At 43.8% G+C, this 17687-nt stretch overlaps 1 protein-coding gene across 5 annotated transcripts in view; it reads right to left on the reverse strand.

Annotated features, from left to right (window-relative positions):
• mocs1 (molybdenum cofactor synthesis 1) overlaps window positions 1-17525 on the reverse strand; it is a 132118-nt gene extending 114593 nt beyond the window's left edge. For 2 of the 5 annotated variants that reach the window (XM_059982800.1, XM_059982799.1), the window contains exons 1-2: window positions 17309-17525; window positions 3352-3484 (exon numbers count right to left, since the gene is read on the reverse strand). In XM_059982800.1, the coding sequence (XP_059838783.1) occupies window positions 3352-3484; window positions 17309-17455 (280 nt within the window). In that variant the 5' untranslated portion in view covers window positions 17456-17525. Of the gene's footprint in view, window positions 1-3351; window positions 3485-4229; window positions 4351-17308 lie in introns of those variants that run through there. The other 3 variants (XM_059982801.1, XM_059982802.1, XM_059982803.1) reach the window with 3 other exon arrangements.
• Window positions 17526-17687: the final 162 nt, after the last annotated feature.

Below are 17687 nucleotides of genomic sequence, written 5' to 3' on the forward strand. Positions count from 1 at the left end.
ATGATTAAGATGAAAATGATGATGAATAGTTAAAAGGAAAAGATAGAGGAGCAGGAAGGAGGAGGAGAAAATAGGGGGAGGAGGAGATGGGGAGGCGGAGGGGGGGAGAAGGCGGAGGGGGGGAGAAGGCGGAGGGGAACATGGAGGATGGGGAGGAGATGGGGAAGATGGAGGAGGAGGAGGAAAAGATGGAAGAAGAGATGGAGGAGATGAAAGAGGAACAGGAGAAGATGGAGGAGCATGAGAAGATGATGCTGAAGATGAAAATGAAGGCAAAAATGAAGGAGAAGGGAAAGAAGACGAAAAAGATAAAGGAGACGAAGATGAAAAAGATGTAGAGAATTAATAGGAGTAGAAAATGGAGGAATAGAAGATGGAGGGGGAGGGGAGGAGGAGGGTGGGAAGAGGAGAAGGAAACCATGGAAGAGAACATGAAGGAGGAGGATGAGGAAGAGCAGGAAAAAATGGAGTAAAAGATAGAGTAAGAGTTGAAGGAAGATGTGGAGACGGAGGAGATGAAAGAGGAAGAGGAAATGGAGGAGAAAATGAAAGAGGAGCAGGAGAAGAAGAGAAGAAGGAAGAGATGAAGCAGACAAGCAAGAGATGGAAGAGGGGGAGAAGATCAAAGAGGATCAGGAGGAGAAGTTGAAGGGTAGGAGGTGGAGGAGATGGATGGGATGGAAAGATTGAGGAGAAAATGGAGGGGGAGATGGAGGAAAACATGGAGAAAATGATGAGAAGGAGAAGATGGAGGAAGAGAAGATTGAAAAGGAGAAGATGGAGGAGATGATGATGCTGAAGATGAAGACGAAGATGAAAAACATGACGATTATGGATAGGAGAAGTAGGAGAATGAGGAGATGAAGGGGAAGGAGAAGATGGAGGAGCAGGAGATGAAGATGGATGAAGACAATGAAGATGTAAATGAAGACTAAGATGAAAACAATAAATACAAATAAGGAAAATCAAGATGAAGACAAAGACGAAGATGAAAACGAAGATGAAGAAAATGAAGACGAAGATAAAAAGACAAAGATGAAGACGAAGATGAAAACAGACAAAGATATAGACGAAGATAATGAAGATGAATAGTTAGGAGGAAAAGATAGAGGAGCAGCAGGAAGGAGGGGAGGCGAGGCAGGGACGGAGGGGGGAGGGGAGGCGAGGCAGGGACGGAGGGGGGGGAGGGGAGGCGAGGCAGGGACGGAGGGGGGAGGGGGAGGCGAGGCAGGGACGGAGGGGGGAGGGGAGGCGAGGCAGGGACGGAGGGGGGAGGGGAGGCGAGGCAGGGACGGAGGGGGGAGGGGAGGCGAGGCAGGGACGGAGGGGGGAGGGGAGGCGAGGCAGGGACGGAGGGGGGAGGGGAGGCGAGGCAGGGACGGAGGGGGGAGGAGGCGAGGCAGGGACGGAGGGGGGAGGAGGCGAGGCAGGGACGGAGGGGGGAGGAGGCGAGGCAGGGACGGAGGGGGGGAGGGGAGGCGAGGCAGGGACGGAGGGGGGAGGGGAGGTGAGGCAGGGACGGAGGGGGGAGGGGAGGCGAGGCAGGGATGGAGGGGGAGGGGAGTCGAGGCAGGGATGGAGGGGGGAGGGGAGTCGAGGCAGGGATGGAGGGGGGAGGGGAGGCAGGGATGGAGGAGGAGAGGCGAGGCAGGGATGGAGGAGGAGAGGAGATGAAGGAAGAGGAGAAGATGGAGAAAGATGGAGGAGAAGATGGAAGAGGAGATGAAGATGAAGACAATGAAAATGAACAATATGAAGATGCAGATGAAAAACATGAATGAAAATTAAGAAAATGAAGAAGAATAGGAGTAGGAGGGGAAGTTGATGGAGCAGGAGAAGATGAAGTTGGAGAAGATGAAAAAGGAAGAGAAGAGATGAAGCACAGGAGGAGAATTAGAAGATTGTGGAGAAGATGAATGCAGAGAAGGAGAAGATGAAAGAGGTGAGGAGAGGGAGGAGGAGAAGGATAAGGGATGAGGGAAGAAGATGGAGGAGGGGGAGAAGATGGATGAGGGGGAGGACCAGGACAAGATGGAGGAGGAGGAGGGGTTGAAAGAGTTTGAGGAGGATGAATAGATTCAAGGATTACAACATATTACCTACTGAAGGGATACAGAAGGCTGAACAGCATCTGTGGGAAGACTTAGCATTTTGGGTCCACAATTCCTTTCTTCCCACAGATGTTGCTTGGCCTGCTGATTTCCTGCAACAGGGTGTTTGATGCTCCAGGTTCCAACATCAGTAATCCCCAAAATTTAGAACAGGGGTTCTCAACCTTTTTCATGCCATGGACCAATACCATTATGCACTGACCCCAGGTTGGGAACCCTGACTTAAAGAGACACGAGCCACACACAAATAGGACTAGCTTAGGTGGGCAACTTGGACAGTATGGAAGAGGACCTGCTTCCAAGCTGTTTGAATAGGTCACAGCCCATGATCAGGGTAACCAATCTACTAATCCTTGACCATCATATACAGTTGGCCCTCCTTATCCGCGGATTCCGCATGCGTGGATTCAACCAACCGCAGATCAGGAAAACCTGGAATTTTTCTCTCTAGCATTCGTTGTTTGAGCATGTACAGACTATTTTTTTGTCATTATTTCCTGAACAATACAGTATAACAACTATTCACATAACATTTGCATTGTATTAGGTATTATAAGTAATCTAGAAATGACTTAAAAGTACAGGCAGTCCCCGGGTTATGAATGAGTTCCATTCCTGAGTCCGTCGAAGTCAGATTTGAAGTCAGAACAGGTACATCCAGTATTATTTAGCATCAGTTAGTCAAACATTTTTCTTAGTATATAGTACATATTTTAGCTTTCTATGCATATAAAACACTTAAGAAACATACGTATTTCAATAATTAAACCATTGCATTGCTTAGTAATAATTGTAGCTTTCATCGGGGCAGGGCCTTTCACATGCTCCATTAAAATTGTTCCGATCGTTGACTGACGTAGCCTAACCCAATGACTGATGGCATTTCACCTCTTTCTGATCGCTTTATTACTTCCACCTTATCTTCAATCGTTATAGTGATTACTTTCGTGAACAGAAACACTGTAGATTCAGAGCTGCTCTGGGTCCTAATGTTCACCGCACTGAGACAAGTTAAATAAAGTCCGGGATTCCGCTGGGTCCTAAGGACCACTGCACTGGGACGGGTTAAATAAGGATCTTGAGCATCTGCGTTTTTTGGTATTCGCGGCGTATCTCAGAACCAATCCCTAGCGGATAAGGAGGGCCGACTGTACTCCTTCCCACTTTGCTATTCAATGGGAGAATGCATACAGAACACCGCAAACCCACAGGGATGTGAAGGGGGCGAAGACAAACTTACATCGCAGGTTGCACTTTTCTGTCAGCGAGATCCTCAGGTAGTTGTGCTGCCTACCAAATCTGTCCGTGAGGAAGGCTGAGAATGGCAGAGGCTGGGAATTAAAACGGCTCCTCCTTCCGAGTCCTGGTGATCCCTAGAGAGGAAGTGGAGACATTAGCGGGGTAGGTTCCCATTTCATATGATTTCCTGAAGCTGATAACTAACTGAATGTCCCCCTGCTCTGGTTGCTGAGAAATACAGAAGATGAGAGGAGTAAGCCACGTAGACTTTCTAGACTCAACATAACTGTGGTAGCTCATTCAAATCCAATCATCTGTTCCAACTTTCTCCTAGTTCTGAATGCCCCCTCAAAAACCAGTTACACTGGGGTGGAGCTACAGAGATGACGACTCAGGTGCTGTCTTTGTGGAGTTTGCATGTTTTCCCACTGAAATGCGCATTCCCTCCGGGTGCTCCTATGTCCCGCAACACCCCAAGGATGTGTGGGCTGGAAGGGTGAACTGGCCAGTGCATGTGGGTGAGGGGTAGAATCGGAGAATAAAACAAATTAGAGTGGGATTAGTGTACAAACTGGAGATCTGTAGCTGGTAAAGGCTCAATGGGCAAAGATGCATTTCTACATATCCCTGTTAACACTAAGCTCTTCAGTCTTCACTGGGTAAACTTTCAGACATGTAATTAAGTGTGCCTCACTGAAAAAGGTTATTCAAAGATGCTTTTATAAAGTGACTGGGTTTCAGTATGTTAAAAGTACTGAATAAACCCAAGCTGCTACTTAATAGATTAAAGGATCTGGGTCCCCCGACACCTAGAGAAAGGCAGAGAGTGGGAGAAGACCAGTCTTCCACCATGTCCGATACTTATGTCCAGCCTTCAACCTGATTTGATGAGTAGAGCCAGCCACGACTCTCAAACCCACAGATCCAGTCGGAGAACTGCTCCACCCTAACGTCCCTTCCCCGGAGCATTCAATAAACACGTCCGGCGACTGCTGTGCCAGCACTTGAAAAGAGTAGTTGAGTTATTTATAAAGAATTCACAAACTTTTGCTGCGTATGGGCATTCTGTTCTCTCTCATTCAGTGAAGCAGTGTATGAGGGTTCAGGAGTTACAGCATCAGTGAATCTTTAACATACACACACACAAAATGGGTTAAAACAGACCCTTTTTGTACTGGTTATGATCATTCTCCCAGCTAATGCAAGCCTTGGGGTGGATTTTACAACTACAGTCGCTGCCGTTCCCTTTAGTTACCATACACTGACAGCCTGCTTTGGTGAGTGAGAGTCTTTGGACTAATCTAACTAAGCAGCCGCTGTCCTGAAGTGGAACCCATGAGCTCGCCTGGAGTTGAACTTTGCACTAGTGAACAAGAAACACAGCAAGTCCAAGCAAGAACAACGAGACTGGCCCAGGTCCAGAAATTTGTAGTGAAAGCATCATACCTAGCTTTTGCAGGTTCACAAACACCAGCCCTGCTGGTTAACTACAGGAAGTACACAGTCCTGTCACTACTCATAAACAGCGACTCAGTTCCCAGAAATTCTAATCATCAACATACACCTTGTGACCCAGCCCCTTCGCCAGCTCCAGTTCCATGCTACCAAAATCTTCCATTTAAACAGCATCTGTAAAGCAGGAAAGCGTTCCAAGATGCTTACGTCAGTAGTCGGGCCATTTCAGCCCAGCTTGTCCATGATGCCTATCTACGCTAATCCATATTCCTCTAATCCCCTCCAAAATACTTGCCCAAATACCTTTTAAATTGCTGTAATAGTATTGCCCTCCCCTACCACCTGACAGCTGAGTTCAGATATTCACTCAGTGGTATGGCAAAACCTACCCCCTAGATTGCCCTTAAACTTCTCTCTCTCATTATGTCCTCGCTTTTGTATTCCAGAAATCTTAAAATGAATTTCCAGCATTCCATTTGCCTTCCTTACCACCAACTGAACCTACAAGTTCACCTTTAGGAAATCCTGCAAGAAGATTTCCAAGCTCCATTGCACCATGGATTTTTGAATTTACTCCCCATTTAGTAAATGGTGCACACCTTTAATCCTTCTGCCGCACTACATTTCACTGCAACTTCTTTGGCCATTCGCCTAATCTGCCCAAGGCCTTCTGTAGACATCCTACTTCCTCGGCACTACCTGCCCCTCCACAAACCTGGCCACTAAGACATCAATTCCCTCATTCAAACCATGTAAAAAGCTGCCCCAACACTAACCCCTGCGCCCACCACTAGTCAATGGCAGCCAACTAGAAACTGCACCTTTTATTTCCACTCTTTGCCTCTTGCCAGTCAGTTATGCTAGTACCTTTCCTGTAAGACCATGGGCTTGATTTATCTTGTCAAGCAGCCTGATGTGTGTGGCATATTGTCAAATGTCTTCTGAAAGTCCAAATAAACAACCTTCAATGACTATCCTGCCTGTTATTTCCTCAAGAACTCCAACAGACTTGTCAGGCCAAATTTCCCCTTTAAAAAACCATGCTGAGTTTGGCCTATTTTATCATGTGCCTCCAAGTACCCCGAAACATAATCCTTAATAACATAAAATATCTCTATACCCTTGAAGTCAGGCTAACTGGCCTATAATTTTCTTTCTTCTGCCTCCATCTCTTCTTAGACTGAAGTGACATTTGCAATTTTCCAGTCCTCCAGAAGCATTTCGAAATTTGGTGATTAGAAACATAGAAACAGAAAACCTACAGCACAGTACAGGCCCTTCGGCCCACAAAGCTGTGCCAAACATGCCTGTGTTGTCTTTATGACAGTTATTTAGTTTATAATATTTTCGCTTAGTAATTCATTTGTTAGTATTTTCTAGTTAGAATTAGAAGTGTTTAAAGTATATTCATTGCCTGTAAAATATATCGGCATGTGATGACGTCACATCCGGTTTCGCCGCGTCTTGTGGGAAAATACCGGTTTGAGATCAACATGAGGGTGGGGGCTCACCACGAGGCAGACCCGAGCAGAAGTTGTTTTGCAAGCATTAGAAATCACAGTGAGAGCAAAGCTGTAAGTTAATAGATAATCGATATATTGAACTAAGATGTTAACGCCGATCCTGTTAAAAGTAACGACGGTCGATAATGTTTATGTTTTCGTTAGTTAAAGAGTTGCGGATAGTTTGCATTGAAGTGTATTTAAAGTAGTCAATGGCGTAGATAAACTCTGCCAGTATACTGCACCTTAATGTACAAGTATTTACAATGGAAATGTGATATTAAGAAAGGAACAAATACTGTATCAATCTTGTATTGTTTTATCAACAGTTTTCACCATATGTTGATGTGAAGAGTGAACAGTAAATGGTAATCTTACTGCGACTTTGTTTCATTGACTGTGGTTTATCTCGGCGTTTAATTCGGCGTTACGTTACACCCGAACGAGAACGTTATAATGTCCTTACCTTAGAAATTACTTAGGGTTACCCTAGCCCTCTACTTTTCTAAGCTCCATTCTTGAAAGATCATTACTAATGCCTTCAGCTACGTATCTTTTTGAGAACCCTGGGTTGTAGTCCATCTGCTTCCCAAGCACATTCTCCCTCGTAAGAGCAACTGCACTTGCTTCTGTACCCGTTACTCTCAAACTCCTGGCATTTTGCTAGTGTCTTCCCTAGTGAACACTGACGCAAAATACTCATTAAGTTTGCCCACATTTTTGTGTCTCCCATTACTACCTTTCCAGTCTCATTTTCCATCGGTCCAAAATCTATTCTCAACTGTCTTTACAAATATATCTCTAAAAAAACAAAAATCTTTAGCATCCTGTTTTACATTATTGACCGGCTTACCCTCATATTTCATCTTTTCTCTCCTTATGGCTGTTTTAAAGTCGTATTCTGCTGTTTTTTTTTATAAAAGCTTCCAAATCCTCTAACTTCCCACTAATTTTTGCTCTATTACAGGCTCTCTGTTAGTTTTATGCTGCCTTTGACTTCCGTTTTCAGTTATGGTTGCCTGATCCTCCCTTCTGAATATTTCTTTATCTTTAGGATGCATCTTTCCTTTGCCTTCCAAATTTCCCCTAGAATCTCCAGCCACTGTTCTGTTGTCATCCCTGAACGCATCCCTTCCCATCAGCTCTTCTCTTATGCCTCTGCAGTTCCTTTTACTCAACTTTAATACTGATACATCCAATTTTATCTCTCACACTGCAAGGTGAATTCTATTATACTATGATCACTGTCTCCTAGCGTTCTTTTACCTTAAAGCTCCCCAATCAAATCTGGATCATTACACAACACCGAATCCAGAATTGCCATTCCCTTAGTGGGCTCAACCAGAAGCTGCTCTAAAAAGCCTTGGAATCCAGCACCAAAGCAATTTTCCCAATCTATTTGCACATTGAAATCCTCGCAATTATTGCAACGTTGGTTTTTTCAGCCTTTTCTTTCTCCCATTGTAATCTGTAGCCCACATCCTGGTTACTGTTCAGAAGCCTGCACATAACTCCTACCAGGGTCATTTTACCCTGGCAGTTTCTTAACTCTACTCAAAGATTCTACATCTTCCAATCATATGCCACCTCTTTCTAAGGATTTTATTTCATATTTTTTTAAACCAACAGAGTCATCCCATCCCTCTGCCTACCTGTCTGTCCTTTCAATACAATGTGTATCCTTAGATGTTATGGTCCCAACTATGACCGTCTTTCAGCTACGACTCAGAGATACCCACAACATCATACACGCCAATCTCTAAATTCACTACAAGAAAAACGGCCACCAGTAAAAGAGCTGGATGGTTTGGAGTTTGTAAAATGTGTGCAGGGTAGTTTTTTGCAGCAATACATCGAGGTACCAACTAGAGAAGGGGCAGTGTTGGATCTCCTGTTAGGGAATGAGATAGGTCAGGTGACGGAAGTATGTATTGTGGAGCACTTCGGGTCCAGTGATCACAATGCCAGTAGTTTCAATATAATTATGGCGAAGGATAGGTCTGGATCCAGGGTTGAGATTTTTTGACTGGAGGAAGGCTAACTTTGAGGCGATGCAAAAGATTTAGGAGTGGATTGGGACAATTTGTTTTATGGGAAGGATGTAATAGAGAAATGGAGGTCATTTAAAGGTGAAACTTTGAGGGTACAGAATCTTTATCTTCCTGTTAGGTTGAAAGGAAAGGTTAAAAGTTTGAGAGAGCCATGGTTTTCAAGGGATATTGGAAACTTGGTTAGGAAAAAGAGAGAGATCTACAATAAATATAGGCAGCATGGAGTAAATGAGGGGCTCGAGGAATATAAAGAATGCAAAAAGAATCTTAAGAAAGAAATTAGAAAAGTTAAAAGATGATATGAGGTTGCTTTGGCAAGTTAGGTGAAAATAAATCCAAAGGGTTTCTACAGTTCTATTAATAGCAAAAGGATAGTGAGAGATAAAATTGGTCTCTTAGAGAATCAGAGTGGACAGTTATGTGTGGAGCCAAAAGAGATGGGGGAGATTTTGAACAATTTAGTTTCTTCGGTATTCAGTAAGGAGAAGGATATTGAATTGTGTAAGGTAGGGGAAACAAGTAGTGCAGTAGCGAAACTATGATGATTAAAGATAAGGAAGTACTGGTGCTGTTAATGAATATAAAAGTGGATAAATTTCCAGGTCCTGACAGGATATTCCTAGGACTTTGAGGGAAGTTAGTGTAGAAATAGCAGGGGCTGTGACAGAAATATTTCAAATGTCATTAGAAACGGGGCCAGTGCTAGAGAATTGGCATATTGCTCATGTGGTTCCACTGTTTAAAAAGGGTTCTAAGAGTAAACCTAGCAATTACCAGTCTGTAAGTTTAATGTCAGTGGTTGGTAAATTAATGGAAAGTATTCTTATAGATGGTATATATAATTATCTGGATAGACAGGGTCTGATTAGCAACAGTCAACATGGATTTGGATGTGGAAGGTCATGTTTGACAAATCTTATTGAATTTTGTTTGAAGAGGTTACCAGAAAAATTGACAAGGGTAAAGCTGTGGATGTTGTCTATATGGACTTTGACAAGGTTCCACACGGAAGATTAGTTAGGAAGGTTCAATCGTTAGGTATTAATAGTGAAGTAGTAAAATGGATTATACAGTGCCTGGATGGGAGATGCCAGAGAGTAGTGGTGGATATCTGTTTGTCAGGTTGGAGGCCGGTGACTAGTGTTGTGCCTCAGGGATCTGTACTGGGTCCAATGTTGTTTGTCATATACATTAATGATCTGGATGATGGGGTGGTAAATTGGATTAGTAAGTATGCAGATGATACTAAGATAGGTGCCATTGTGGATAATGAAGTAGGTTTTCAAAGCTTGCAGAGAGATTTAGGCCAGTTAGAAGAGTGGGCTGAAAGATGGCAGATGTGAGCTTAATGCTGATGTGTGAGGTGCTACATTTTAGTAGGACTGATCAAAATAGGACATACATGGTAAATGGTAAGGCATTGAGGAATGCCGTCGAACAGAGTGATCTAGGAATATGTAATGGTGCATAGTTCCCCAAAGGTAGAATCTCATGTGGATAGGGTGGTGAAGAAAGCTTTTGTTATGTTGGCCTTTATAAATCAGAGCATTGAGTATAGGAGCAAACACGAGGAAATCTGCAGATGCTGGAAATTCAAACAACAACACACACAAAATGCTGGTGGAACACAGAAGGCCAGGCAGCATCTATAGAGAGAAGCGCTGTCGACCCTTCGTCAGGACTGACGTATGGAGTATAGGAGTTGGGATAAAATGTTAAAATTGTATAAGGCACTGGTGAGGCCAAATTTGGAGTACTGTGTACAGTTCTGGTCACCAAATTATAGGAAAGATGTACAGAAGAGATTTACTAGAATATTGTCTGTGTTTCAGCACCTAAGTTACAGAGAAAGGTTGAACAAATCAGGTCTTTATTCTTTGGAGCGTAGAAGGTTGAGGGGGACTTGACAGAGATACTTAAAATTGTGAGGGGGATAGATAGAGTTGACGTTGATAGGCTTTTTCCATTGAGAGTATGGGAAATTCAAACAAGAGGACGTGAGTTGAGAGTTACGGGGCAAACGTTTAAGGGTAACACGAGGCGGAACTTCTTCACTCAGAAAGTGGTAGCTGTGTGGAATGAGCTTCCAGTAGAAGTGGTAATGGCAGGTTCGATATTGTCATTTAAAAAAAAAATTGGATAGGTATATGTATAGGAAAGGAACGGAGGGTTATGGGCTCAGTGCAGGTCGGTGGGACTAGGTGAGAGTAAGCATTCGGCATGGACTAGAAGGGCCGAGATGGCCTGTTTCTGTGCTGTAATTGTTATATGGTTAAGATCATCTATCTACCTTATTCTGTATAATGTGTGCTGTCAAATATAACAATTTCAGTCCTGTATTCATCACCTTCTTTGATTTTGGTCCTGTTAAATTTCAACTCATCTGACTGAAATTTTACCCTATCATCTGCCTGTCCTTCCTCACAGTCTCAATACACACTGCATCTAGTTGCATACCAACTGCCCCATCACTCCAGTTCCCATTGTTATAGACTCCCCTGCGCTGAGGCAATGATTCTGATAATCTAGCCTATACTATAAACCTCCGTAAAGACATCTCTTGGCCTTTGACATTCAAATGAGAATAAATTCAGCCTCTTCATTCTCTTCTCCAACCACTGCCCTCCACTCCAGGCAACATCCTGGCTGAATCTCTTCTCTTTATTACCTGCCAAACACACAGCTCTTTATTGGTCAGAGCTAATACTTGGTAAATGGGACCATGGATCTCAAGTGTTATTATGATGGACAGAAAGGCCCAGGAATTCATTACTGAACAAGTCTGTCTGCCTTTAAATGCTAGAATCACCACCTCCCACGGCATCTAAAGTTTATATCTCAAAGGGACAGTGACAACTCAGCCACCAAATAACAAAACAGTGCCCAAGGCCAATATTGACATACTTCTGGGAACTTGCTTTGCTAAATAGCACACAGCCCGGAAATGTTTTCTCTCCAACCACTGACAAACCTTTGGCTGCCCTTCTCTCAGAAAATATTGGCACACTTCCAGACCCTGCTCCAAGTGTGGATAGTCCAATAAAATCCCAGAAACTTATAACAGCAGGATAACTTAAGATCTGGGGGAATAGCCTCAAGAAAAAAGAAATGCCCCTTTACACTGGGACGAATAACTTCTTCAACCAGAATGTGGTGAAGCTATGGAATTCATTGTCACAGATGGTCGAGCAAGGCCTGGTCATTGAGTTTATTTAACACAGAGGTTGGTACAGGGTTAAGGTTTAAGGGAAGAATGCAGTATAGAGTTGAGAAACATAGTTAACTATTATTGAATGGAGGAGCATACTTGATAACCTAAATGGCCTAATTCTGCTCCTGTATAGTTATAGAGAACTACAGCAAAGTGGCCTTTCAGCCCATCTAGTTCATGCCAAAAGCATTTAAACTGCCTACTCCCATCAAACTGCATCGAGACCATAGTCCTCCATGTCCCTACTCTCCATGTATCTATACAAACTGCTTATATCAAGCTCTCATGCAGCATTCATGCTGACAGCCCATTCCACACTCTCATGACTGGAGTGAAGAAGTTTCCCCTCATGTTCCTCTTAAATATTTCACCTTTCACCCTTAACCCATGACCTCATTGTAGTCACACCCAACCTCAGTGGAAACAGTCTTTATCTTACATGTACCCCACCTAATTTTGTATACCTGTAACAAATCTCCTCTTAATCTTCTTTGTTTTAAAGAATAAAGTCCTAAACTATTCCATCTTTCCTTTATAACTCAGGTCATCCAGACACGGTAACATCCTTGTAAAGTTTCTCTGCACTCTTTCAACCTCATTTACATCTTTCCTGTAGGGAGGTGACCAAAACTGCACACAATATTTCAAATTAGGCCTTACCAACATCTTACACAACTTCAACATAACATCCCATCTTCCGCATTCAATACATTGATTTATGAAGGCCAACGTGCCAAAAGCTTTCTTTACCTGTGACGTCACTTCCAATGAATTATGGACCTGTATTCACAAGATCACTTTGTTCTACTGCACTCCTCAGTGCCCTACTGTTCAACGTTTAAGACCTACCTTGGTTGGTCCTACCAAAGTGCAACACCCTGCACTTGACTGCATTAACTTCCATCTACCGCTTTTCAAGCTGATGCAGATGCCCCTGCAAGCCATGGCAGCCTTCCTCACTGTCTACTCCCCTCCACTCTTGGTGTCATCCACAAATTTGCTGATCCAGTTAACTGCATTGTCATCCAGGTCATTGATATAGATGATAAAACAACAACGGACCCAGCACCAATCCCTGCAGCACACAAGTCACAGAGGCAACACACTACTATCACTGTCTGGTTTCTCCCGCAAAGGCAATGTCTAATCCAATCTACTACCTCATCTTGAATGCTGAGCGACTGAACCTTTTGGCCTGCCTCCCATGTGGGACTTTGTCAAGTAACTTACTAAAGTCCACGTAGGCAACATCCACTGCCTTGCCTTCATTCACTTTCCTGGTAACTTCCTCAAAATAAAACTCCAAGGTTAGTTAGACATGCTGGCTAACCTTAATCAGTCCAAGTTTCTCCAATACTTCTCTATTTGGTTCCTCAAAACTGATGTCAGACTCACTGGCCTATAGTTTCCTGGCTTATGTTTAGGGCCTTTCTTAAGCAGCGGAACAACATTGGCTATCCTCTGGCACCTTTCCTGTCACTAAGGATGATTTAAATGTCTCTGCTCAGGCCCAGGCAATTCCTGCATTTGCCTCCTATAGGGTCGGAGGGAACACCTTGTCAGGCCCTAGGGATTTATCCACTCTGATTTGCAAACATCTCCTCTGTAAATTGTCCATGAAGTTGATGTTGCTTTACCTCACCTCCATAGACTGGGTGTCCATCTCATGAGTAAATGCAGATGCAAAAACAAATGTTATATCTCCCCCCTCTGTTTTGGCTCCACAACATGATTACCATTCTGATCTTCCAGAAGACCAAATCTGTCCTTTGCAATTCCTCCGGTTTTAACTTATCTGTAGAATACCTTCAGGATTCTCCTTTACCTTGTCTGCTCAAGCAACCTTCTTCTAGCCCTCCGGATTTATTTCTTAAATGTTCTCTTGCATTTCTTATACTCCATAAGCACCTCATTAGTTCCTACATGTGCATACAAGCTTTGTACTATCAAAATTTTGCTTTTGAAGGCCTCCCATTTACCAAATACACTTTTGTCAGAAAACAATGCGTCCCAATCCACATTTGCCAGATCATTACTGATATCAAAGTTGGCCTTACTCCAATTTAGAATTTCAACCCGCAGACCAGGCCTATCCTTTTGTATATTTACTTCTGTCACCTGGCCCGTCTCATTCCCTAAAAGCAGATCCAGTATCACACTCTCTCAATGGGACTTCTACATAATGATTAAGGAAACCTACCTGAACACGTTTGATAAACTCTGTTTCCTTGACAATATGGGAGTCCAACAGAAAGTTAAAATCACCTACTATAACAACCTTCTGTTTCTTCCAATAGTCTGCAATCACTCTACAAATTTATTCCTCCAAATCCCTTTTGTTTAACGGTATACATGTAAATAGTTAAATGACAGTAAACTTGACTATTGTGCAGAAGTTACAAAAGCTTAAAGCATCTACCACCAGGCCCAAGGGGAGCTACTAGCCCAATGCTGTAGAGCTACTGCTCAGTTCTCTAGTACAAGATGAACTCTTTTAAACTGACAAATCTGCCTTGTTTCTAGCCTTGCACTTTATCATCTGAGTGCACCGCACTTTCTCACTAACTAAAACACAGACACTCCACCCCAAGCTCCGTCATGTGGGGGAGATTACAAGTCGGACAGAAAAAATAGTTTCAAGGACATGTACGAAGCTTCCACGAAGAAATGCAACACCCCACTGACTTTGAGGGATTTCTGACTCACGGTTGCCCCAAGTGGAGAAGGGGCATATAGGGTATTGAGAACCTCGAGGCTAAGCAAGAGGATCAAGAGAAGCCCCGTGCAAGTCGTGTACCACCTCACAAACTACCCGTCGAGCACCTCCTGCCCCACCTCCACAAGAGTCTTCAGCTCCCCTCTGGATACATCAGCAGAACCAGAATTAGGTTTAATCTCACTGGCATATGTCATGATATTTGTTTTGCTATAGCACTACATTGCAATATATAACAACAAATAACACCTATAAACTACAATATATAAAATTAGTGCAAAAATAATTAAAAAACATGTTAGTGTTCATGGGTTCATTGTCCATTTAGAAATCTGATGGCAGAGGGAAAGAAGCTGATCCTGAAACATTGAGTGTCTCTCTCTTCACACTCCTGCACCTCCCCCTTGATGGTAGTAATAACAGGGCATGCCTTCGGTGATGAGGGTCTTTAATGATAGATGCCGCCTTTTTGAGGAATCACCTTTGAAGGTGTCCTCAATGCTGGGGAGGCTAATGCTCATGCTGTTGCTGGCAGAGTCTGCAACTTGTTGGAGTTTTTACCGACCCTGTGCAGTGGCCCCTCCACAGCAGACGGTGATGCAACCAGTTAGGATGGTCTCCGCGGCACATCTGTAGAAACTTGCGAGTGTCTTTCGTAACATACCATCGTCTCCTCAAACTCCTAATGAAAGATAGCCACTGTCATGCCTGCTTTGTAACTGCATCGATACATTGGGCCCTGGACAGATCTTCAGAGTTGTTGACACCCAGGAACTTGTACCTGCTCACCAGATCCAAGGTGATGCCTCAACGTGGACCTGCACGTGTTCCATCGACTTCCCCTCCTACCATCCACAATCAGTGATGTCAAGTGCAAGGTTATTGAGCCAGCTGACCCATCTCGCTCCTGTATACCTCGTCATTGATCTTTGGCCCAATATGTACTAAACTCATTAAAAACTTTTATGTTATCTACCTCGACAGCAGTATATTCCAGCCCTGCATTATATATAAAAAGTTGCCCCATATATCTCCTTTATACTTTACCCCTCTCTCTTTAAATACCCTCTAGTATTAGGTATTTCAGATCTGGGGAAAAATAATATGCTGGCTAACTACTAATCTATACTTCCTGTAATTTATAAACTTCTATCAGGTCCCCCTTCAGTCTCTGCTACTGTACAGAAACAGCCCCACTTTTGCAACCTCTCCTCATAGCACATCTTCCAGCTAGGCCAAAATCCAGGTAAATCACCTCTTCACCCGCTTTCAAAGCTTCCACATCCTTCCTATAACAAGACAAAACAAACAGTATCGACTGAAATGAACAAACCTGAGCAACTTCGAGACCTGCTCTGGAAGCGTTCGATAATGTTGGACAATACGGAAAAAAGGTCCTTTGACCCACCACGTCCATGCTGACACTTCTTCTGTTGCCCATGGACACCCAATTCATTTAACTGTTGTGGGGCTATTGCCTTATAAATCTCCTTAGCACTCTCTGAGGCAGAGAGGGTCAGCAACTTTAAGCTGCTCCATGTAATTATTTCAAGGGATCAGCATGCAAGTGCAATTACGAAGAAAGCACAGCTGTGCCCGTTTTCTTAAGTGTTCTGCATGACTTCAAAAACTTTGCTAAACTTCTCTAGATGTATGTTCCCTAGATGTGTGGTGGAGTATACTCTCCACCACCAGTATATTAACTGGCTGCATAACAACCAATGCCCTTCATTGGAACACCCCCCCTAACCCCACCACCCTTGAGCACATCTACATGAAACACTATCGCAGGATCTTCAGGGACCCCCACCACTCAGGACATGCTCTCTTCTCACTGCTGCCAGTACAGCAACCTCAAGACCCACACCACCAGGTTCAGGAACAACTACCATCCCGCAACCATCATGCTCCTGAACCAAAGAAGATAACTTCATTTGCCCCATCATTGAAATTCTACCCACAACCAATGGACTCACTTTCAAGGCTACTTCATCTCATGGTCTCGATCATTATTGCTTATTTACTATCACTTTCTTTTTGTATTTGAACACCTAAGCTGCTGGGGTCTTTCACTTGATTCTGATGACGCCAGGGTATTATTCTATAGATTGTTGAGTATGCCCACCAGAAGATGAATCTCAGGGTTGTACATGGTGACATACATGTACATTGATTACAAATTCACTTTGAACCACCTCATCTGTCCTATAGAATGGTGACCACACTACCACCCATCATTGATCCTCAGAAGATCTGTAAGATTATTACACTTACAGGAACATTTCGGTCAAGCCTAGAAAAATAATTTTAAGTTATTGGGAACAGGCTCCAATCAGACTCGGTTTTAATTTTGTATCATAGCAGACCTCTGGCAGGGAGCTCTTTCCTTACAAAACTCCATGACTCGCCAAAAGCAATTCCAGATTATCTGGTTAATTTTTCCATAGCTGTTTGTTCCCAGGAACTGTGCTCAAAAGTTGGCTGCAGCATTCCAACAGGACAATGATGGCTCTACTTCAGAAGATAATCTCTGTAAAACCACTGGAATGTGCTCAGAAATAAATGGCAAAGCTAGACAACAAAACTTCCACTGTCCCCGCAGTTTCGAGAGACAGTGGTTCTCAAACTGTCAGTCTAGGCGCTAGAGTCTGGTACAGCAAGGTATAAATTATTTTTTAAAATTGTAAATGACATTAAATGCAAATATCTTGAGCCGGCAAGTCTTTAGAAGTATACCCTCCATCCCTGATAAACACGAAGTCAGATCAAAGTGCAATTTGAACGGTCAACTGCAACATCCAATCTATTCCATCCCGTCAATGAGCAACCCCTTCAGTTCCTACTTCTTCTAAAAATCCCACGTGATTCCGTCCCACCGCCCATAAAAGGCGCAGAATTCCAAAACAGATCTACCTTCTACGTTAAAAAAAAGTTCCCTGGCATCTTTTGCATTTCAAGCTAAGAACCGGGTGATAACATTTTCGCTGTCTGTCCTACCCAAACTGAAAAGTTTACAGACTCACTTCTGCAGGTAGCCCCTCGGATGCAGGCTTCGCTTGCGTGTCGGTGAAGGTGAAGGTGCAGGAGCCACAGTGAACCCGAGCTTTACCGAAAGCAGGGGAGCCGGCAAAAGCCGCTCCCACCGCCGCCAGTCCCCGAACCCGGAGCATCGGATCAGTCCGACACACGCCGCGAAACTGAACGCCGGCCGGGCAACCGCCTGCCAATCAAGTTAGCCATCGACGCCACTGCGCATGCTTGCCTCCCGCCCACTCCCGGGAGTGGGCCGTCAATCACACAGGTCCGCCGTCTCCCGGCGACGAGTCTTTCCCCCTCCCGTCCTTTTGTATTCTGGGAATTGTTGTCGCAAACTCTCAGGCTGCCCTTTGAGTGCCATTGAAG

The sequence above is a fragment of the Hypanus sabinus genome, chromosome 10 (genome assembly GCF_030144855.1).
Source record: "Hypanus sabinus isolate sHypSab1 chromosome 10, sHypSab1.hap1, whole genome shotgun sequence".
NCBI lineage: Eukaryota > Metazoa > Chordata > Chondrichthyes > Myliobatiformes > Dasyatidae > Hypanus > Hypanus sabinus.